This window comes from Hibiscus syriacus, unplaced genomic scaffold, assembly GCF_006381635.1.
Source record: "Hibiscus syriacus cultivar Baekdansim isolate YM2019G1 unplaced genomic scaffold, ASM638163v2 tig00016212_pilon, whole genome shotgun sequence".
Classification (NCBI taxonomy): domain Eukaryota; kingdom Viridiplantae; phylum Streptophyta; class Magnoliopsida; order Malvales; family Malvaceae; genus Hibiscus; species Hibiscus syriacus.
The window spans coordinates 479,827-503,048 of NW_024062384.1; the positions used below are offsets into that span (position 1 = coordinate 479,827).

At 33.7% G+C, this 23,222-nt stretch overlaps 3 protein-coding genes across 4 annotated transcripts; 1 reads left to right on the top strand and 2 right to left on the bottom strand.

Moving 5' to 3' along the window:
• Window positions 1-1,368: 1,368 nt before the first annotated feature.
• LOC120208320 (AP-5 complex subunit mu-like) lies at window positions 1,369-5,468 on the bottom strand. The gene is made up of 8 exons (XM_039207616.1): window positions 5,317-5,468; window positions 4,967-5,113; window positions 3,878-4,189; window positions 3,155-3,444; window positions 2,165-3,060; window positions 2,005-2,061; window positions 1,813-1,860; window positions 1,369-1,649 (listed from the first exon to the last, which is right to left on the bottom strand). The coding sequence occupies exons 1-8, from the start codon at window positions 5,382-5,384 to the stop codon at window positions 1,578-1,580; spliced, it is 1,890 nt and encodes a 629-aa protein (XP_039063547.1). The 5' UTR covers window positions 5,385-5,468; the 3' UTR covers window positions 1,369-1,577.
• Window positions 5,469-6,458: 990 nt separating this feature from the next.
• On the bottom strand, window positions 6,459-10,376 carry LOC120208322 (F-box/LRR-repeat protein 4-like). Of its 2 annotated transcripts, none has more exons than XM_039207617.1 (8): window positions 10,004-10,376; window positions 9,201-9,452; window positions 8,367-8,773; window positions 8,004-8,189; window positions 7,678-7,870; window positions 7,422-7,498; window positions 7,097-7,247; window positions 6,459-6,881 (listed from the first exon to the last, which is right to left on the bottom strand). In XM_039207617.1, the coding sequence occupies exons 1-8, from the start codon at window positions 10,268-10,270 to the stop codon at window positions 6,585-6,587; spliced, it is 1,830 nt and encodes a 609-aa protein (XP_039063548.1). In that variant the 5' UTR covers window positions 10,271-10,376; the 3' UTR covers window positions 6,459-6,584. The 2 variants fall into 2 exon arrangements, with proteins under 2 accessions (XP_039063548.1, XP_039063549.1); XM_039207618.1 differs by having other exon boundaries at window positions 6,460-6,881; window positions 9,201-9,446.
• A 10,447-nt stretch (window positions 10,377-20,823) lies between these two features.
• LOC120208323 (BSD domain-containing protein 1-like) lies at window positions 20,824-22,157 on the top strand. The gene has a single exon (XM_039207619.1). The coding sequence runs from the start codon at window positions 20,881-20,883 to the stop codon at window positions 22,000-22,002; it is 1,122 nt and encodes a 373-aa protein (XP_039063550.1). The 5' UTR covers window positions 20,824-20,880; the 3' UTR covers window positions 22,003-22,157.
• The last annotated feature ends 1,065 nt before the right edge of the window (window positions 22,158-23,222 follow it).

The following is a 23,222-nucleotide window of genomic DNA, read 5'->3' on the forward strand; positions in this document are numbered from 1 at the left end:
TAGTAATCATTTTAATTTATGCATTGACTTGTTTATACTCCGGTTATAATAAGAATTTTATACTTTATTATTTATTCATTATATATTTGAAGAAAAATTTAGGAGAAACTTGATTTTATTGAATTAGTCTATATTTACATAGAGTTGTTAAATAATATTAGAATCCGATCAATGTTATAATATTTTAAAATATAAGATATGATACATTTCAATTCAATAAAATTAGAATAATGAATACAGTTTATTAATTTAAAATATGTAAAAAGATACATTTCAATCATAAAATATTAAATTCAATTTTATTTTAATTTTTGCATTAAAAGTGATTTAAAATATAAATAAAACATATTCATTTATTAATCAATTATAATATTTGTTTATATATATTTTATATTTTCATATTATTTAATTATTTCATGTTTGAGTCCTTATAAGGTCATTTATTACCATTAATTATATCATAAATTATATAGATTATGTTTTGTATATTAGATGAATTTAGTGGTCTAGCTTAGTGGTTAGGATGCTTAATTTTTCGGCTTGCGTCTCATGTTCAAACCCTACATATAACGGTTATTAATATAATTTATTTTTCATTCATTCAATTGGTGACCCGATTGACAAAATTAAAAAATCAATGATTAAAGTAAAAATAGTAAATAGTTAGGTGGCCAATAATATAATTTTCCTAAAAACTAACATTTTATAAATATTATATTTTAACTAAATTACATTTAGATTTTAAACTAATTAATAATTATACGTTTAGTATTTTATTATTTAATATTTTATAAATTAATTTAATGATGCTCATCTATAACAGTGCTTATATGTCCTCGTTGAGCGTAATAACATCATCATTTGTAATTATACGTTTGGTATTTTATAATTTAACGTTTTATAAATTAATTTAATGGTGCTCATCACGGTGTTCATCCGTGCTCATCGAGCGTGGTAGCATTATCCTATCCCCATACATTTAACTTAAACATATTGTATGACCAAGCAACCTCAGTGATAAATAAATTGTTGTTATTCTTTGAAGTCTCAAATTCGAGTACCATGAGTGTCAGGAGAGTTAGCATTCAAAGTCATATGGTTGAGAGTTATCTTTGAACATATACTATCTTGTACTTACCCTAAATTAATCAAAAAAAAATCAACATACTCTTCCACCAAGTATTCTCCATTAAATATTCCGTAGTGAATTAAGAAAGTTCATCTACATCAACCTAAGATTTTCAAAGATGAAACAGATTCTAATTCTGTATATGTTGACATAGTAGTTGACATAGTGCATCTACAGCCAAATTATTAGATAATATGTAATTTCAAAAATATAAGATGATTTGATCCCACAAGCCCAAGGTTTAAGGAGTAAAAAATGCTAACTCGGTCCGAATTCTAAAAGATCCAATCAGAGATCTCGAGTTCAAAACGTCCAAATATGAAACAACTTGAATCCGACATGATTTGAACTCAAAAGACCCGAATCCAAAATAAAAGCATTTATCCATACCATATCAACCGGTTTATCCATAGAAGCTTGACATCCTCCATTGAAAAATCTCCCTCTGTTACACTTTTGCATTTACAGCAGATGGGCACTTCCCTAATGTATTCCACAAGATATAGTCTCCAGAAGTGACCTGTGTTGAAAACCAGAAGTGTAACGAAACAAGAGCATCAATCTAAAAATGTACGTTCCCTTAAATTACAAGAGGATCCGCAACATAAATTTGTGATCGTCATTTCAGAAGGCAAGTGAAAGCTAAATCTATCGAAACTTGATAGGTTCTGAGAAAACCTTACCTGAGATGATAATTCCACTGGCGCTTTTACAGTGGGATAGATGCTTACCTACATGGTGCAATACGAACAATAAGAAAGTAACATTAGTATAACAATAACAATCTTCATTGATGTTCCTGTTAGTTGTTCAATTATGTATGATATTAACTGAAGTTAAACATGGAAGGCGAGTTGGAGGAATGTAAGACGTACTGATTTGGGCTCAATAGAAATTCCAGATAATGATGCCCCGACAATCTTGAACGATACCTTTAACAATAAACAAGAATTAGGGCCATGGATTGCCTGTATAAACTTTAGGCAATTCTGAAAAGTTAAAAATGGCAAAACAGGTAGAGATAAAAGATTATACTTTGGCATAGTTGTATGCAAGCCAGCTGAATGGCTCCTCTAGATCAACCGGGGGAAGATCCTTATTCATCTTTTCCTCTAAGAACTCCTCTATGTTTACCATATTATTAGCATTCTCTGTCTCATTATCACTATCATCATCCGTTGTGCCATCAAGAACTGAACTAAAGGAAGTTGACCTTTGTGTCTGCCATGGAGCAAACCTAACAGTTCCAGGAAATGTTGCCTCAATACTTTTCCCAGAAAGCCCTCGTCCACTTGTGATAATTTTCCATTCAACAGAATGCTCTGCATTTGAAACTGTTCCAATCGATGGAGTCCCATCTAAAGATAAAATCCTTCGTCTTGGAAATGGCATGGTCACATTACAGAACTCCATTGTCAAAGGAGACTTATATCCTTCCATTAGGTGCAACTTGAACAAAAATGCACCTTCATCCTCGGATACCATAGACAATTGATAGAATCCCTTTATAGGAGGGTGAAGGCCGCATGTTGCTTGATATCGCATCAAAACAAAATTACCCAGAGGTGGTGAGAACATCAGAGCCGTCTTATCCACATTTTGTTCTGGAACCTGAGCACAAGGATGGAATGATAAAGTGTCAATCTTAGATGTGCTCACTCCTATCAAGGGAAATGACACATCAGGCAGTCCTTCCAATTCTGCTCGACAGTTTATTTGCCCAGAGACTGATAAACTATCCGGAATCTCATCTCGATCATACATGGCAGCATGAAGAGTTTCATGAATGGTAAATAGTAGTCTCTGCTTTCCTCTGTACAGATAGGGCTTCCATGCTGGTTGCTTGAGGTCTTGTGGAGGGATATCCAATGAAGAAAAGCCATTAGCCTTGATTGAGAATATGTTGGAATAGCTGAGATCCAAGGGCGTTCCTGTATTAATATTAAATGGTGTCAAGCAAAGAATCCACAAGAAATATATAACATCATCTGTCATGAGAAAATACCATATTGAAAAAGTACCAACCAAAGGGCATTGCGCTACATATGAAAGTTCTAAGCGCATCTTTATCCAGCAGCCTTGAACCAGTTTTTGGAACATCAGGTGCAAGAGCTCCAATTGCAGTAGAGCCAGATGGTGCAGAAGATGCAACAGATGCGGCTACAGGTTTTGCTCTTGAGATTCCCGATATCCCAATACTTCCAGTAAGTGAGTCTAACAACCCGCCAACTGAAGGAGATTGACTTACAACCACCTCAGGCTCTGCTACATCCCCAGTAACTATGTCACCAATGGCATGAGCCACCATGAATGCTCTACAGCAGAGAAAAGAAAGCACTAAAACATTAGACCACCTCCCTTTTCCCTAGTAAGGAATAGGATGCAAAATGGTGAAATGCACTGAAAGATAATTAAGCATTTTAAAAACTGAATTAAGAGGGAAAAAAACTATACTATTTCTTTTCATAAGTATGAAACAGCTGTATAATGAACTCAAAGCACAACCCAAACTGAGCACTGGCTTTAGTAACATTAACAGCAGAAAAAAATTATAATGTGAAAATTTTCACGGCTTTCTATTCCATATAAGAAATGTCACTGAAAAAACCGACATCAAGACAGAATGATTTGACATTCATACACTGATCTGTCTAAGCTGATAGAGTGGTAAAAAGCTAAAAAATATAGCAAATGACCATGAATAGAGCACTAGGTTTATTGAATAATATTGCAAGTAACTTACCATACCCTGTGATTGATGGAAGGTCAAGAAGCAAAGAAGACAAATTTTCATCTGCCATGACAGCATTTCCACAATCAGATCTCTTACATAACCTTGCATAAGCCTTCACATGCCTGGGCTCGACTAAGGGTAGTATAAGAATGTAATAAGGACCCTTGATGTGCAACGCTAAAGGCCAGATAAGATTCTTCTCTCCTTCCTCCTCTCTGTTTATGTAAAAGCCTACAAGATGACGCGTAATTGAGTCATCAACCCATGAATCTGATCCTTCTTTTGACTGGGATACACGTATACCAAATCCACGAACAGACCCCTCCCTGTAAAAGAAAAAAAAAAGAAAAACAAACAAAAAACAAAGACCATAGTTGAAATAAACTGAAAAGCAAAACAGTTAACATCATTAAAGCAGAGTTAAACGTAGCTACATTCATTTGTCACTTCTATAATATCCTTCGTTTTAAAATCCAAACATGTTTTACTTTTTGTTACCAAAAGAAGAATGTTTGTAGTGAAGTAATAAAAATAATGGAGCCTTAACAATAATGATTTAAGTAATTAGTTAATTTCACAGTAAGTTTTGTACACAGACTAGAGATGACAAGAAACTTGTGGTCGCGGGCTATAAACATCTGACCAGGAAAAAACAAACCCCTCAAATTCAAATCATCATTATCATCATCACCGAATTGAGCTCGAGCTATCAAACAAGCCGAACTTCAGTACATTAATCCTTGTCTTGTGTAGCTTGTGAGATTAATCGAGTTTCTTATAATTAGTATCGAAACTCTCAATTTGAACTTGAAATCAAGCTTGGATTTTTTGACAAAATAATCAAGCTAGAAGTTGAGCATAAGAATGGAGCTCAATTTTACTAGGTAAACGAGCCTAATCAAATGAGCTAAAAGTGAAACTGGATCAAGCTCAAACCTTTTATAAATTAAACTCGACCAGCTCAAGTACACCCCTAAACTATGTATGATGTAATAAACAGTAATAATAACATGCAATTTAAGCTTAAAAGTAATCTGAGTGCTGGAAGATATATTCACGTGCTTAACAAGTTTCTTAAAGAAATAGTTGAAAAATTAGCTAACCTTGTCTTTCTATCAGAGAACGCGGCAGCTAGCTCTGAATCAGAGGGAAGCGAAGAGAACACGGTGTAATTAACAGGATCGTTGTGGGAGCTCTCATTTTCACTTTGGCAAGCAGCCCGCCACCGCTTCTCCACCACCGGAAACCTCCTGAACATACACATCAAAACAAATCAATTTTTAAAAAAAAATAGATTTATTTCGGCCAGAAGCATTCTTAGGAATCGAAATCGGGTTCGAAAACCGAATCTGAAAAGCAAAATGAAGCTGAAAACAAATAGAAAACAAATCCCTCAAACGTTGATATAAAAGAGAGATTTGAAGTGGAAAGCGAGTTCTGGTGATGGACTGACCTGGAGAAAACAACGGCGTCAAGGTTATTGAGGATCCATAGTGCTCTGATGCTGCAATCGCCGGCCATGGCCTTGATTTTTTTTTTTCAGTTATTCTGAAAATGATAAAAGAGGCCAAAAAAACGATGGTGCGGAGAAAAAAGCGAGATATGCTACTAGGCGTTGGTTTATTTTTAGGAAGAGTAAACTACACAAATCATCACTCAATTATTTTCTTTTTTTACATTTTAAGTGCTAAAATTTAAAATAAATCAATTTAATCATTCAAAACTTTTGGATTGTTTCTATTTTACTCACAGTGGCATAATTTATTTTATTAACATTTATTTTTGTAATTTGAGATATTTTATTAAAATTTTTAACATAACATACTTATTTTAAAAATAAATATTTATTTTTCATATACTTTTAAATATTAAAAACAAAATTAAAAATTAAATCAATATTATTACGTCAGATTTTATAATAAAAATGAGTAAAATATTTATATAACATTAAAAAAATTCAATATAATCCATATATTGAACAAGCTATGTACTAATTTTTTTAAAAAAACTCCCAAGTTCAAATGCTAATTTAAAATGAAAAATATATACCAATTTAAAAGAAATTACCAAATTTAGACACCAATTTATATAAATGTTATTTTTTTTATTAATATAAAGGTTATTTTTTTATTAATATAAAGGTTATTATTTATTATTATCTAATAATAAAAAAATCACATATCATAATCTTAACACTATTTATAAAAAAATTGAGTATAAAATAATAATCCTTTATAAAATAAAAAGCATAATAAAAGAAAAAAATACGCGACTTTGAAGTTTATTCGACCCATTTTTTCTATTATTATTAATATAAGATAAATACAAAGTAAATCTACTCAAAAATAATTCTCAACCATTTGACTTTAAAAACTCACATCTCTAATATTTTTTGTGCTCGAACTCGGGATATCAAGGAATAACAATAATTCTTTTACTACCGTGATCACTTAGTTCATGTTTATTCGACCTTTTCAAATTTTCAAATCGGTGCCATTTCAAACTATGTGAATGCAAGCCTTCAAAGGCTGTGTTTATCTTTGGTTCAACAAAATGTAAAGGGGAAACCCAATGGGAGGGACTACACAATTTTTGGAAAAATTCATACAACAAAAGGCTTTCTACATACGAAGTAAGAAAAACCCTTAAATATTCAGTTAATGTTACGTTGTTTGAGATGCGACCAGACCAGTATGGTGAATGCCAACTTCGATGTCGTAATTAGAGGTCCACACAGAGATAGGAAAGGACTGCACTGGCTCTTCTCTTGGTCCTAGGACTTACCTTCCATTTCTCGACCAGGACCTTCTTTATGTTTGGGCAACTAGAAACCACGGTGGCAACTCCAGCGGCAGTTATGTTCGGGCAGTACACCATGTGGCATGAGTTGAGCATTTGGCAATTTTTGACCAGATGGGAAACACCGATGTCGGTTATTTGATGGCAATGGGACAGTACTACATCCTTGAGTAAGGGGCAACATTCTCCTAACTCGGCCAGTGCCATATCACCTAAATTCTGACATCAAAAGGGTTTGATAAGCAAAAAAGGGTTTGATAAGCAAGTGATGGATCGGAATCGCACATAAAATAAAAAAAAAAACATTCGGGTTGAAGTTCCCCTGCAATTCGGAGAAGTATTGGAAGCAGCAGCAAAATTACAAAAGTAAACAATCAAGTTGAACAGAAGCTTATCTACATAATGAAGCAAAGAGAGGGAGAGTGAGGGAACACCTGGAGAACACTCACATCGAGGTATGCGAGTTCAGGGCATCCTCTTGCAATGGCTACAATTCCGACATCACCTATTTGGTTGCAGCCACTAACATTAAGATACTGTAATGGGCAACCTTGACCGACAGCAATAAGAGCCTCATCCCGTACCCTAATAGAAAAATGGCAAAAAAGCTTAAGATGTATTGCCTGTATGTGTAAACCATATTTCACACCAAAAAAAAAAGAAAGAAAAAAAAATCTAGAAACGCAGCTAACAACATGAAGCAGCATGGGCAAATAGAATTGCCACATAAATCTGGAAGGAAAGTACAATGAGACAGACCTATCACAAAAGCGGAGACTAAGATCCGTGAGAGAGTGACAGTTCTCACCAACAGCTATGATTCCCTTGCTTCCAACCTATTGGCGTGATGCAAGTTAAGGATTTTATATCTGATATGGAATTGCATAAATTTAAAAAATAAATGATTGCCAGCATTTAAAAGAGGCAAGTCTACAAATGCAGTCATTTTCCTGGTGAAGTCTAGTACTAGTGGTTGCAAGTAGAGGAATAATATCCAATAGACATATAGAGAGACCTCATAACATCTCCTGATATGAAGTTTCTTTAGATTTCGGCAACCTCTGGCTATACTGCAAATGGCTTCATCTCCTAGGCTTGAGCAATCTACCAAGTGAAGAGCTTGCAAGTATTTACAGCCCCTTCCAACTTCAGTAAGGGCGAAATTACCAATCCTCTGGCAGTATAATAAAGCCAACTCAGTCAGGCGCCTGCACAAAGTCAAGAACTTCAGAATTGATATAACTCAAAATTTTCAAAAGAAAGAACGCACAGTCTGCCACCCAATCATAGGGATTGGATATGGGACCTAGCTACAGCTAAAGCAATAAAAGATAAGCATACGGGCAAGATTTCCCCACAGACTCCAGTCCAATGGTTCCAATATTGTGGCAGCCATTAACTTCAAGATGCGTAAGTTCAGTGCAGCCGGTGGCAATTGCCTCTAGACCCCTATCACCCAGGAAATTGCAATCACTCAAAGTAAGATTTTTTAGCTTCTTACACCCTTTGCCAATAGAACGAAGACCCCTGGGACACAAATGGAAGTCATACTTCAATAATCATGCCATCCATATGAAACATTGTAAAACAAAGACCATTGAATTAGGTAATAAAACTGATAGGCCAAATAGCCTTCAACAATGCAATTCAATGAGAGTGATATTTCAAACATCATGCATAAGAAATCTAGAGAAAGTGACAAACTCGTCTGTAAATTGCTGGAAACTGTGTAAGGCCAGCATTTCCAATGACAAACAAGAAACTCCCACAACCATCAAAGCGCTGTCTGTGACGTTAATACATTGTATCTTCAAGACTTTCAAAAGAGGACATCCTTGTGCAATAGCAAGGACCCCCTTATCATTAATAAACTCTGAATCCAATGACAAGGTCTCAAGAGATTTGCAATGAAATCCCACAGCTTCCAGTGATTCGTCAGTTATTCTGGCACAAGCAGCCACACCGAGAGATTTCAACGACTTCCCACATTTGGTTGCCAACTCAACCAATCCTGCATCAGTCAAGCTTTCACAGAAACGCAAATTTAGGTCCTCGAGTTGCTTGCAACACTGGCCAACAACAGCTAGACCTTGATCTCCAACATAGCAACCCTGCAAAAAAAAAAATCATCATAAGCAACTTAAGTTTGCCTAGTGAATTACTCACATAACATGACAAGTAAAGTTTCATCATGTTGCTTCAGTTCTGTTTCTTGAAGTACCATGCCTGGCATATATGCAAGCATGAGCTTGAAAATATGAGCCTCCAAATACATGGAAAAACTTTTAGAAAATTAAACATATCCATGTCGGGTGCACAACCATTCCAACACTACCACTTGTGTCTAAGTAACATAGAAATTCATGGATATGGTGATGCATTTTAAGTATTAATGACTAGGGACAGACATTAAGAGCACAACATGTAGATCACTTTGTATTCGAACTAGTCTGTTGAAAGAATAAGGCATAATCAATCGAATTGAGATACACAGAAGTAAAATATTACCAAAGCCTCCCCTAGCATACAATGAATTACCTGCAAATCCAAGGATTTTAAGAAAATGCATTTCTGTCCAAGAGACATTATACCAAAACTTGTAACATTAGAACACCAGATTAAGCTCAACTTTTCTAGCTTAGAAAACCCGTCAGCAACTGCGGTCAAACCGGAATCTGTCAAACAGAATGATTCGCAATCATCTTCTTTATCAGGTCTTGTTTGGGCTGTATAGTGTAACTTGACAGATGTAAGCACGTTCTCAGCTCTGCCACGCCTTTTGCCCTGCATCTAGAACAAATTAAACTACCTCAATAACATGCCTAACACTTGGTTGATTCTACAGCAATTTTTATATTAGAAAGAAGCAAGCAAATGCTTTTCCTTTAACACAAATCAATTTAATTTAATTATGCTATAATCAGTTCTGCCACATCATTTCCCCGCACCAAGCATAATTAAAAAACCTCATTACATTGTCTAACATTTGATCTCTTCTACAACAATTTTCCTTTTTGAAAAAATTAAGAAAATTATTTTCCTTTTACATAAACCAATTTAATAATACTAAAATCAGCTCGGCCACGCCTTTCCCCTGGTCCTGGTGTAAGAACAATTTAAGCTACCTCGTCAACAAGTCTAACATATAGTCTCTTTTACAGCATTTTTTTTAATTCAAATAAATAATCATTTCACATAAATTATTTATTCATATTTTGATCAATTGTTAAATTCGCAGTGAACAATTACAAGTAAATAAGATATTTAATCTCAGTGTGCATGAAATCCTAAATTATTTTTTAAATATTAACCAAAATTAGAAGAATCTGCGATTCGATTACCGTGTTAACAGGCAAAGAAATAGATAATCTCTCGTCGATATGAACGGCCTTAACATTGACGAATCGTTGAGCGAGGAACTTGATGAAAAGGTCAGGGCTCCCGGAGGCGCCGATTCTGAGGGTGGAGCGGCTAAGCCGATCAAGGCCGAGCCACCGTTTGCAGACGAGGGAACAGGCGTCGTGGCTGGCTTTGGAATGGAGCCGCCGAAAGATCTCCAAGATCAGCTCGTCGGGAAGACAGGTGTTGATCCAATCATGGCCACGCATCGGGAGAAAATCAAAATGCTTTTTTTTAGCGGAGGAAACGAGGAGAAGAAGAGCGAGTAAATGAAATTTTTTGATTGGTTTTGTATGTAAATATTTTGATGGAATCGGTGGAATCGGCGGCGGGTAAACTCAACTGGGAAACCGCTTTTTCATTTGCGATAATGTCCTCATTGTATCTGCTGTAAATTACACTATAAATCTTTCGATGATTAAAGTATACAGATATCCCGATTATATGGTATTATATTAGTGAAATATTAAAAGTTTTAAAATAATTTTTATTATGAGAGTTGCATTATTTAATACCTCAATTATTAAAAGTTACAAAATGATTATTCGATTATTCATTATATTTCAAATCTGTCTCTTTTCGTAAAAAATTTAATGGCAGTCTGAGCTGAACGTTAATCTTCTGATTGAGATATGATAAAATATGATCTCATAATCTCAAACGACTATCATCTCAGTTAGTAGGTTAACGTCCATTTCAGACGATCATTAATTTTTTTAACGGAAAAATACGAGCTTGGAACATCATAAATAGTCGAGTGATCATTTTGTAACTTTTAATAGTCGGGACTCAACAAAGCAACTCCCTATAGTCGGGAATCGTTTTGTAACTTTTAATAGTAGAAAAACTCAAAAAAATAATATTCTATAATCGAAGGACCATTTGCGTATTTTACCCTTATTAATATATCACGTAAGGACAACTCAATTTTAAAAATTATAAGCATGTCTAATGTGGAAATGATATTCAATTTTAAGATATAATGTCACAAATTAAATTTCTCCACCTAGATTTTTATACTTCACCAAAAATTTAGAGTATTAGTGCAGATTTTAGAATATAGCTAAAGATTCTATGATATGGTAAAATAAATTTAGAATCTTATAAAAAAATTTAAAATGTTATAAAATGTTCCGAAATATAGATTATGGAGGAAGTGAAATATTTTTCGTTTTACTACTAGTGATGTTCTTCTTTGATCTTGCCTCTTCTTTAAAAAGAGATTTATGTTTTTGAGTGGTATCAAAGTGGTTGGTTAAAGGACGCCAACGTCACCAAGGTTGACAACCGTCTACACGTAGAGATGAACATTTGTCGGATTTCAATCTGATCCGGATCGGTTTTTATCCGATTCGGTTTTTTCTCATAGAAAAAAACCGGTTTATAAAATAACCGGTTCGGTTTTTAACCGGTTTGGAGGGCCGGATATCCTAACCGGTATAACCGGTTTCGGTTTTAAAAAAACCGGTTTTTTTTAAAACCGGTTATAAAAAAACCGATTTTAATATTCCAGATTGCTCATAGGGAACCGATTCCCCCCCAAGGGGGTACCGATTCCTCACTGAATGGTTTGGCTCCGAGATTTCCAGAATGCTCGGAGGAAACCGATTCCCCCATAGGGGGTACCGATTCCCCCCTATTCAACGGTCGAAATATTTGAATTTTACACTTAGGGAACCGATTCCCTATGAGAGGGTACCGATTCCCTATGAGAGGGTACCGATTCCCCCACGCTCCAAGCATTTTTATTAAATGTTTTCACACTTAAACGGCTATATTATCTTCATTAATTATCACTAACGTTCAGAATTGATTCAAGGTGTATTTAAGCAAGCTTAGAAGCCATTGATCAAAGACAAGAAACATCAAGCAACTAGAATCAAGAGAGAATCAAAGAGAAAGCATCAAACCTCAAGTTCGATAAATTCAAATACTTAATTGAAATACTTAATTAACTCAACATAATTGAAATACTTAAATACTTCCAAGTTTGATAAATTCAAATACTTAAAAACTTCCAAGTTCGATAAATTCAAATACTTAAAAACTTCAAGTTCGATAATTGAAACAAAGTTTACGATAATTGAAATAAAGTTATAAAATAAACTACATTGCCATCTCTTCTTCATCATCTTCGCCTTCTTCGTTTGGAGGGGATATTCCAAGTTCGACTTCTTCAATGTGTAAGTTTGCTTCCAAATCGGCATCAATTGCATCTTCTAGGGTGGTGATATGTTGCTTACGAGCCGCTCCATCCAAAAATCCTTTAAACAAATGCATACTTCCACCGACTCGGGACTTAGTCTTGATCTCCGTTGCGATATAACCCTGCCACTAACAGAAAAAGCGGATTCCGAAGCTACCGTAGAAGCTTGGACGGTTAGTAAATCATGGGCCATGGCGGCTAGAATCGGAAATTGTGCTTCCTTTTCTTTCCACCAAGCCAAAATATCCAAACTTTCAAACTCTTCAAATGTCATTTTTGATAGAAAATCGCATGACATATAATTTCCCAACTCGCTACTTGGGGTGGTAGTACGTGATCGTTTGGATTGGGAATTTACAAGAGTGTTAAAAAGATTCAAATTTATGTTACTTGGCCGTCTACTAGATGATTCCGCATTCATTCTCATTTGATCGTGTATTACACTACTTGATCCGTATTTAGTTAAATAAATTGCAAACATGTCTCGAAAACATTTGTTAAAATAATTTATTTGGTTTTGGACAAAGTTGGGTTCATCATCGGTTAGATTAAAAGCAAACGCAATTTGTTCAATTAGTGTTTCAACCCCACCAACATTAACGTTGGGTTTAAAGCGGCGGCACAAGTAAAAATGGGGGGAATCTCCTTAAAATATTTTAAAAGTTTTTCCTTCATTGCAAAGCCAATTTCTTGAAAAACTTCGGTTTCAAATTCAAAGTCATTTAGTCGGGTAGCCAACAAAAATATTTGATTAAGAACCAACGGGCTAGTAGGGTAATAAACACCGGATAAAAAAGTTGTTGCATTTTTAAAAACTTCAAGAAAATCGGTTATTTTGGCTATAGTTTCCCAACTCGAATCCGGATAAATGTTTGGGACATGACCCCTCTCGAAAAGCCGATCGTGAAATGTTTGCAATGTTTCCCTTTGCCTTAAGGCAGTATGCATCATCATCCAAGTTGAGTTCCAACGAGTTGGACAATCCAAATTAGGACCCAAAGCTTTTTTATTAACGGACTTACAAAATCGTTTATAATCATTTAGTCTTTTGTTGTTGTTACAAAGAAGCGATTTTATCATTGTTTTAAATTCTAATCTAATCGGCTCAATAACCTCCAAACCGGCTTGCACGGATAAATTAATTATGTGTGCAACGCAACGGGTATGAAAAAACGCACCGTCTAAAATCGGTGAAAGTAATATTTTCAATCTTGGAACCGCGTTTGTATTATTCGATGCATTATCAAAGGATATAGAAAAAACTTTATTTTCTAATTTATAAAAACAAATTACCCTTTTTAAAAGTGTAAATAAATTAGCACCGGTATGCGGCTCACCGAATAATTCAAACGCGGTTGTTCTTTTCATCATTTGCCAATTATCTTGATCTAACCAATGTGACGTAACGGCTAAAAAAGAATTTCCGGTATTATGAGGGGAACTCCAAACGTCACATGTAAGCGACACACCATAACGGTGTTCTTGGAATCCTAAAATCATTTTTTCCCTCGCCGTACGCCACATTTTTATAGCATCTCTTCTAAGGGTAGTACGACTTACTTGAGTATAACGTGGTTACATTAGTTGTTGAATTGTTATCGTGAAATCTTCATCATCAAAGTGGTCGAACGGCAATGCTTTTGTAATCACGAACTTTGTAAACGCTTCTCGTAATTTTTCGTTGTCGTAAACAAAAACACCACCTTGCGGTGTAAGATTCGATTGACTAGGATCCGATCTTGAGCGAAGTGCCTTGCATGATTTTGTCAAATGGTTCTTCAACGTTGTGTTTCCTTCCGATGCAAGAAACTTTAGACAAAGTTTACAACGCGCCCTCCTTGAGCAATTTGACATCTCACATAAATCGTAGTGATCCCAAATGTCTTTATTTCGAGTGTGTTCGATCACTCTCACGACTTCAAGGTTTCCCCCAACGGAAGATTCAGCCGTGTTACTCATGATGAACAAAAAATTACAAAAGTAAGATTTGAGAGATGTTTAAGTGTTGTGTAATAAGATTTGAGAAATTTGTAATCAACCAAATACATCCCCAACCTATTTATACATGTTTATGGTGGTAAAATGGTAATTTTTTAAAGAAAAAAACGGTCAAAAACGGTCACAAAACCCCCCAACGGCTATATTAACGGCTAGTTTTTTAAACCCAGACCGGTTTTTTTTCGGATAAAAACCGGTTTTTTAACCGGTTTTTTTCAAACCGGTTTTTTATCCGGTAAAAAAAACCGGTCTAGGTTTTTTTCTTCAAACCGGTTAAAATAACCGGTTTAAAAAAAATCCGATCCGGTTAAAAAAACTGGTTTTTCCCAAATCCGATTTCGGATATTTTTTTCGCAAAATCGGATATTCGAATTTTTTGTGCACCCCTATCTACACGTATCATATTAGACTTCCATGATTAAAGTAATGATTGTTAATGACTGAATGACCGATTTATTATAAAACGATAGCGTTGATAACAAATTCTTTTGTTAAAATTGGGAAACTATTTTTTTATTTTAGATAATGCCCTTATTGTATTTACTATAAAATACACTACAAGTCACTCGATTATTAATAATATCATATAATGACCGTCCAATTTTAGAAATTACAAACAAGACTGATGCGAAAATGAAACTCAATTCCAAGTTATAATGTCACAAATTAAATCACACCACCTATATTTTCATATTTAAATGGAAATCTAAGGACGTTGGTGGAATATTCTAGAATATAACTAAAAGTTCTAAAACATAATGAAAAAATTTAAAACCATATGGAATGTTATAGTACAATAAAAATGTTGTATAACACTATAAAATGTTCTAGCACATTGTAGAATGTTTTGGAACATCATATAATGTTTTAATACATTATGTCTTCATTAGGTCGGAGTCCAAACTCCCTTTTTTAATGAAAAAGTGATAAAATTTCACTATGTGTCAAATATAAAATTATTATATTTCATAAAACTACACGCCTTTCATTTATATGTCAAAATAAATTTAGCCCCAAATTATTCCCCCCCAACCCCCTCAAAACCTTCAAATCTTCAACTTTCAAGCGATGATGTTACTCCCAACATTCAAACGTCTTCATGGTGGGAGGAAAATGAAGGGTCACCACCAGCTGGATTTTATTCGAAGCAAAAAGAGGAATTTAATGACGATGATCGTGTAACGTACGACTAACTATAGCTGTCGAAATCACCGAAAACAATCAAGAAACTAAGAAATCTGGCAACCCTTCACGACGATCGACGTAGTTTCACGATGGATGAAAGGCTGAGTTTTGGTCATGGTGCCAAGATGATTTTATGGTGTCAACAGTGACCGATCGACGATGAAAAATAAATAAATTTTAAGTTTTTTTATAAAAAAATTATAATGTTAGTTTTTTTTTTAAATATTTGTTTTTGAAATTTTGTATGCGTGACTTGTCACAGATAACGACCAAATTTAACGGTTGTTACAGTCCATACACCTAAAACTATAAGGTTGGAAACATTAGACAATTTTTTTTAATGAAAAATTCTTTAGACACTAAAAATTTATTTGAGGTATAATTTAGACACTTAAAAGTGTTTTAAGAATAAAAACAAAGGTTAAAGCAATCTATATTATTTGGGGTGAATACAAATAGAGACAAAATGGAAAAATATTTAGTTAGATTGGTGCATACATTTACATATGAAATGAGCATAGTTTTTCCGATTTCATTTTTGCCATAGAAGACCATGGAAGAAGTGAAGGATTTTTTTTTAAATGTTTTTTTAAGGTGGGGGTTAAAGTAGTTAATCAAAGAATGTAAATTTGTCAAATATTGTTAATTCAATCGACCAAACGTGCTATATAATACTTCTATGACTAAAGTAACAACTGTTAAAATTTGAGTGACAAATTTATTACAAAACGATTATGTTAGAAATTATTTTTTTATTTTTAAAACTTCAATATTAAAGAAAATAAATTTACCCTTAAATAAAATTTTCGAAAATCAGATTAGAAAAATAAAAAATGAGTTAAATAAAGAATTAAATTTGTATTGTTGAACTATATTTTGATATAACAATTAAGGCAAAATGTTTTTGAACTTGAATTGAATTTATTCAAACCTTTCAAAGTTTTTCAAAAATAATTCAAAGTCCTTAAAGCTTGGAATTGAGCACAAAACGGTTTTTTTGGACAAGTAGTAGCGATATTATTCTTACAGTATCGATACGTAATGAACAAGTACTGATATTGTTCATATGGTACCGATACCAAAGATAAGGGAAGTATCGATACTCACTAGGTAGTACCGATACTACCAGTATTGCTCAAATTCCAGAATGCAAAAATGATATCGATACCCAAAGGGGTACCGATACTACTCTGTATAGTGGTATCGATACCCAAAGCATAGTATCGATACCATGAGGGCCCAACGGCTATTAACGACTAGTTGATTTAAATATTAACAAAGGTACTATTGATACTCCCTTTAGGAGTACCAATACCCCTTGGTCTGAGCAACTTTATTTTGCACGAAAATTGATCCACAACGGCTCCAAACCACCTACAACGACTAAAAACGGTCACAACAACATTCCAACACATAAATACAAGTTGAGAACACTTGAAGAAGGGTTAGAACACCTATCCAAGCAATCAAACACAAGAGAAGAATTTTTTACTCTTTATTTCAATTCTCTTGTAAATATTTTGTTCTTGTGAGCTTTTAATTTGTAAACACCCTACCTTAGAGAGGTTTTTCTTGTTTACATTTCTTTTCATTTGTAAAGGGTTTTGGTTTTATCTTAGCCAAGTGAAAAAGATAGGGAGTGTAAAGGTTATCTATTTGTCATTGAAAAAAAAGGAACAAAATAGTGAATTTGTTAGAAAATCCTTAATGAGGAGCTAAGGTAGTGGATGTAAACTTGGTCGATAAGTCGAACCACTTTAAATTTTTGTGTCTTATCTTTCTATCTTTTTCTCTCCTTACTCCCTTATCAAAATTATTGTCAATTACTTTCTTTGCACATTTTCGATTGTCAATTTGAGCATCTTCATAATCACAACATATATAACATTTTAATGATGAAGATTGAATTTTTAAAATTAGAATCAAACTGTAATAATATAAAAAAATAAATATTAGATGTATCATTACATAAATATTACATTTATTAAATTAAATGATTATTTTTATAATTTTTATAATTAAAATATTAATAAATGTCTTATAATCAATATATTATATGCGTTTTACTCTAAATTAATTAATTTATAAATCAATGATTTAACATATTCCATGTAATATCCCAAATTTTGGTTAGTGACTAAAATGTAACTTTTGAAAGTTTGATGGTCAAAGTATAAACTTGGAAAATTTTAGGGAATTAAGTGATGAAGTTCCTAAAAAAAGAATTTTATTATATAAATAGATAGTTTACTCTTGAGAGTGGGGTTTTATGGAAATTATATTTTGGATTTAGAATTTTAGTAAAGAAAAATTAGAAGGTTTAAAGCCGGTAAGGAATCGGTAATTTCAGATTAAATTGGAATTTTATAAAAATTTGAAGGATGTATAAAATGGTTGGAAATATTATTTTAATATTTTGGATCAGAGAAATTTGGTTTGGAAATGTGCAATTTTTCAGATTTAACCAAAACAGTGGAATATAGTGACTAAAACGCAATTTTTGAAAAATCATGGGAATTTTCATAAATCAAAGTCAAAATAATTCATCTTTGACTTTGAAAGATGATAAGGATGAGGTGTATATGTTTTATGGTGAATATGGAGATTCTTTAATGGAAAAAATGGAATTTCTTATTGATTTGAATAAAAAATGTCATTATGTGATATTATGTCATGTGATGGATTATTTAATATTAGACTATCAATAATGGTGGAGCATTTTCAGCTTCTTCCTCATCCTCATCCAAGCTTTCCGTGGGTTTTCTCCTAAGGTAAGAGAAAACTTCAACTCAATTTTCAAGCAATTTACTTAGGATTTTGAGAAAGTTATAAATAGAAAATTGTTATATACGAAAAACGCTATCATTTGGTACCAATATTGCATGATATTTTTGTTGGTGTGCAAAGATCCCAAATTTTATATGTTGTGTTCATATAAAGGGATAATGAAATTGATGATAGATCTTGATGTTTGTGAAATAGTTGATTCATATTCAAGCATGTATGATGATTAGAACATGTTAAATCTTTCTAGAACTTGTTCTTTATGTTTTGGCCATGGATTGTGTGAGTGAGAAAAATTATGGAAAAATTATATATGGGTTGGAAATGATGAAAGAAGTATTCTACAAGTCTTAGGAAAAATTTGAGGACCATTTCATAATTTTTGGAAAAGTTGGTTCCAATGTTAAAAAGAATCATTAAGAGATAAGTATTTTGATAGATAATGAGTTTCAAATATATTATGGAGTTATTTTGGGATATGTTTATGTTAGCATAAAAACTAACATATGTTTTGTTATGAAATTGTGAATTATACAGATCGTAATTGATTTGTGATCGAAGCAAGTCAAATAGAAAAGGGTTTATTGTGGACAATAGTGAGGCACAAATATTTGGAAAAATTATAAAGTGTCAAGGTGAGTGCAATACATGTATGACATTATACATGGATGTTTTAGACATCATCAGGAAGACTTGCGATAAGTCGACCTTGCTTATGTTGACATAATATTTATGTCATTTATCATATATTTGATATATTCTAAATATGTCAAAGGTTGAAAATATAATGCATTGATTATGGAAATTGTGGTATTTTACCATGAATATTATTTCGGGTATGAATTGCCCAATGTTAAATTATGATAATATACTTTGCCATGGATGGATCAAATAAAATAGACTGTATGCCCAAGTCAGTTATTGAGGGACAGGGTATAGTTGGCATGCCATAGAGTCCAGCAGCAGGCTGCATATGGGATACACTAAAGGATACCTAGTGTATATGGTGGGTACGACCTTATGTGACATACGAGACTGTACTTAAGGATACCTAGTACAAATGGTGGACACGACCTTATGTGTCATACGAATTAGCACTACGGTGCTTATATTTGACTCGTGTACCTAGGGTCCTCAGGGTTGTATATTGGGCTATTGGCTATTGTTTATGGTTATTGTCTATGGTATATGGTTATGGAATAATGGCAAGTGTATTGGTAAAATAAGCTTACGAGCTTATGGGATAAATGGTAAAAGATTTTATATTATTTTGATCATGGTAAAATATTGGATACGAAAATAATATGATTTTATAGCATTTTGAATTTGTCATTGAAACTCATGCATGAATTGTATTGCACTGTATATTGTTTTAATTGTCTCATTAAGTATATACTTAGCGTGTGATGATTTTTATGCGTAGGTAAAAAGATAGTAGTGGAATAAGGAGTGCAAAGCGACATCAAGCATCAAAAAGTATATTTCTATATCAGTAAAACATCATAAGATGTAATGTTGACTTTATTAGTGGCATGTAACTATTAATGTTTTAATTGCTTTGTTGAACAAATTTGGAAACAAAATTGTAATTTTATGAGTTTTGTATAATGCTGAAATTATTGTAGCAATGCATCTATACACAATTATGATTCAAAATTTGGTGCATCGATGCACTGTTCACATTACTGTAGCAGTGCATCGGTACACTATTCACTGTTCACAGCACTATTCATAAAAAAACTTTTGAATTAAATTTGTTATAGTGAAATATAAATTACATGATATAATATTTTTATAATATCAGTTATCATTTTAAGAAAATAAATTTTAAATCATTCCAGAATTGAAAATGGTTTTAAAAATTCGGGTGACATCTATAATCTTTATAGGTATAATTATACGGGTTATGGGTGTTACATTCCAATATCGAATAAACTTAAGGGCAAAGTATATAAATAGTTCTTCGACTATAGGGTGATGTTTTGTTAGTCCCTCGACTATTAAAAGTTACAAAATGGTCATTCGACTATATGATGTTGCTTTGTTGAGTCCCCAACTATTAAAAATTATGAAATAATCACCTGACTATTTAGTATGTTCTAAACTTGTCTTTTATCGTTAAAAATTGACAACATTTTGAGCTGGATGTTAACTTTTTGGCTGAGATATGATAAGCTTTTTAGATTTTGAGATCAAATTTTATCATATCTAAGTCATCATGTTAACATCCAGCTTAAACTGTTGTCAAATTTTTAACAAAAAATGATGAGTTTGAACATACTAAATAATCGAGTGACCATTTTGTAACTTTTAATAGTCGGAGACTCAACAAAGTAACACTCTATAATTGAAATACCATTTTGTAACTTTTAGTAGTCGAAAAATTCAATAATGCATCACCCTATAATCATTGGACTATTTGTGTACTTTACCCTAAACTTAAACAACAAGAAAACTCTTAAAATCCTAAATCGCTTTCCACCGGCATCATCACGTGACAAAAATCCCAATTCTCTCTTCTTATCTCATACCCTTTCGAAAACCCTAATTTCACATTAATAAATACAAATATAATTGTTAAAATTTAATAAGGAAAAAGATTTGTTTTCCTCTTCCAAATTCCTATTGAACTTTGTGCAAACCCCCATGGATTTTTTCAGGTCTGTATTTGCCGACGATGATGATATTCAATCCCAGCCCTCGCATCCAACCACCGACCCGTATCCGAACCCTGGATCGAATGCTACGTGGAGTTTCGGCGGCCTAATAAAAACCCTTGCCGAGAAGTCGGAATCCGTGGTGGAATCTTACCGGAAGGACTTTGAGGAATTCGGATCCGGGTTAAAGAAGGAAACCGAGATCATCCGGAGCGTGGCTTCACGTGCCGTCAACGATTCCCTTGAGATAGGCGCCACCGTTGCACAAGAGAAGCTGGAGTCGGTGGGACAAGCCATTGATGACATCGGTATCTCCGTTTGGAAATCAACGTCTCAGATCATATCACACGGTAAAGACTCGTTCTTATCACCGTCTGATGATGATAATTCTGATTCTGGAAGTTCTAGTAATAGACGATTAAGTATTATGAGTAATAATAGCATTAATGGAAAGCGTTACAGTCGCTTTGAGATGCAAATTCGAGTGCTTCAATCAGACAGAAGTACTTACTGTATGGAACCAGAGGATTTGGAGGATTTTGAGAATTGGAAATTAGGGTTTAATCTGGAAGAGAAAAAAGGGGAAATTGAGGATTTGTTAAGTGAAAATCCAGTTATTCGAAATATTTTTAAAGGGGTTGATTCTGATGAAGGTGAATCAAAGAGATACTGGTGTAATTATTTTTACAAGCTGAATAGGCTTATGAAAGCAGAGGAAGCCAGAGCTAAGCTTGTTAATCGTGCTATTTCAGGAGAGGATGAAGAAAATTTGAGCTGGGATATCGATGAGGACGAAGAGGAGAATAGTGGAAACGTTAATACTGAGGAGGGTGATTCAAGTAAAGATGTTGACAAGGGTTCAAAAATCGATGAAGAGAAAGTAGGTTCGTGCAAGGATAGTGATGTGTCTGTGGTTTCGAGTCTGTCTATGCCCGAGGAGGAAGGGTGGGATGCAATTGAGGACATTCAAAGCATCAATGACAATAAAGGGGAAGATGTGGGAAACAGTACTAGGGTTGATCTGCGTAAGCGGTTGACTGTTGCAGAGGAAGAAGAGGATTTAAGTTGGGATATCGATGATGAGGAGGAGGATCAACCGGTTAAATCTTGATATAGCATCGGTCAGGTTCCTATAAGGTGATTTGGTTTTTAATTTTAAACATAGTTTACATATATGATAAAAGATTACTTAAACATTTAGTTCATTAGTTAAATAGTTCTTAGTGAGTGAACTCAATAATTCAATTGTATGTCATTTTTCTATCTTTAAATGTTTATAAATTCTAGTCAGTTCCATGTAAAACATTTGGGGTAATTCTGTTTTGTTCAAAATTCATTCTACATCTTGTATGTTTGATCCAATGTTAACATGTTCAATAAGTGATGAATGTGATTCTTCGATGTTCTTTGTCGTAATCTATGTTTCTGTTTGCAGTGATGAATGTATTTGAACAGACTTGCCTATGCTTTCATTGGATTTCCCTTTTCGTATGAATGCCCGCATTCCGACACCACATTACGATCTTATTGCCTCACTTGATACCTCATTCACATGAATATAGTAACAAAATTATCTGTATTTTTTTGGGAGGCCATTTGTATGTCATTGCAGTGATTGTTTGCAGTTAGGGGAAATTGATGTTATGCTGGATTCATAATATCAGTTTGGTGTCGTTAGGGACGGCAAACAGGTACAATTTCGTGGATTTCACACTGCACTCGTACTAATTGGGGTGGGGATGGGTATATGTTTAGTGGATAGTGGGTGGGTGTGGATGTAAAAAGTTATACCAGTTGTAGGTAGTGGGTAGGTGATGGGTTTAGGACCTTACCCGCCTCGCATCCGTCCGCTCACTAACTACCCACCATATAAATTTTAGATCATTATGAATTTAGGTATAATTTCAGAGACTATTATGTAAATCTTAAGATTTTATAGGACATGACTTGTAATTTAATGAAATGTTAGAGTATAAACATTTTTAGAATTGAGTCGTTTCTCTTGTCTCAAATTCTCAATCTTTAGAATTAGTTGGATATTAAGTGTAGGGGTGGATTTGATAATGTACATGCGTGAGTGGATGTAGATTTAAAAATTTTACCTGTCGTGGGTGATGGGTAGGTAGTTAATAAGAAAACATTAGGTGAATATGTGGACGGGAAAAGGGTATCTTCACCCGCCCGTCCGTTTGTCATCCCTAGATGTGATCACGAATTCTTTTGCTTTTTGTTGTTAAATTAACACCAGGGGCCACTCTTTTATGCCTTTTGGATATGCATCTTTTGGCTAATCATCTGTAGGAGATAAAAACTCGGTTCTACACAAAAATA

What these genes read in the sequence shown, in the direction of transcription:
- LOC120208320 (XM_039207616.1), bottom strand. Translation starts at nt 5,384, where the DNA reads ATGGCCGGCGATTGCAGCATCAGAGCACTATGGATCCTCAATAACCTT. An exon ending in GACCTTCCATCAATCACAGG is followed by an intron (nt 3,445 to 3,877) that starts GTATGGTAAGTT and finishes TCTCTGCTGTAG; the next exon opens with AGCATTCATGGTGGCTCATG. An exon ending in TTTCTATTGAGCCCAAATCA is followed by an intron (nt 1,861 to 2,004) that starts GTACGTCTTACA and finishes TGCACCATGTAG; the next exon opens with GTAAGCATCTATCCCACTGT.
- LOC120208322 (XM_039207617.1), bottom strand. Translation starts at nt 10,270, where the DNA reads ATGCGTGGCCATGATTGGATCAACACCTGTCTTCCCGACGAGCTGATC. An exon ending in TTCCAGCAATTTACAGACGA is followed by an intron (nt 8,190 to 8,366) that starts GTTTGTCACTTT and finishes TTTGTGTCCCAG; the next exon opens with GGGTCTTCGTTCTATTGGCA. An exon ending in ATATCAGGAGATGTTATGAG is followed by an intron (nt 7,499 to 7,677) that starts GTCTCTCTATAT and finishes TCACGCCAATAG; the next exon opens with GTTGGAAGCAAGGGAATCAT.
- LOC120208323 (XM_039207619.1), top strand. Translation starts at nt 20,881, where the DNA reads ATGGATTTTTTCAGGTCTGTATTTGCCGACGATGATGATATTCAATCC.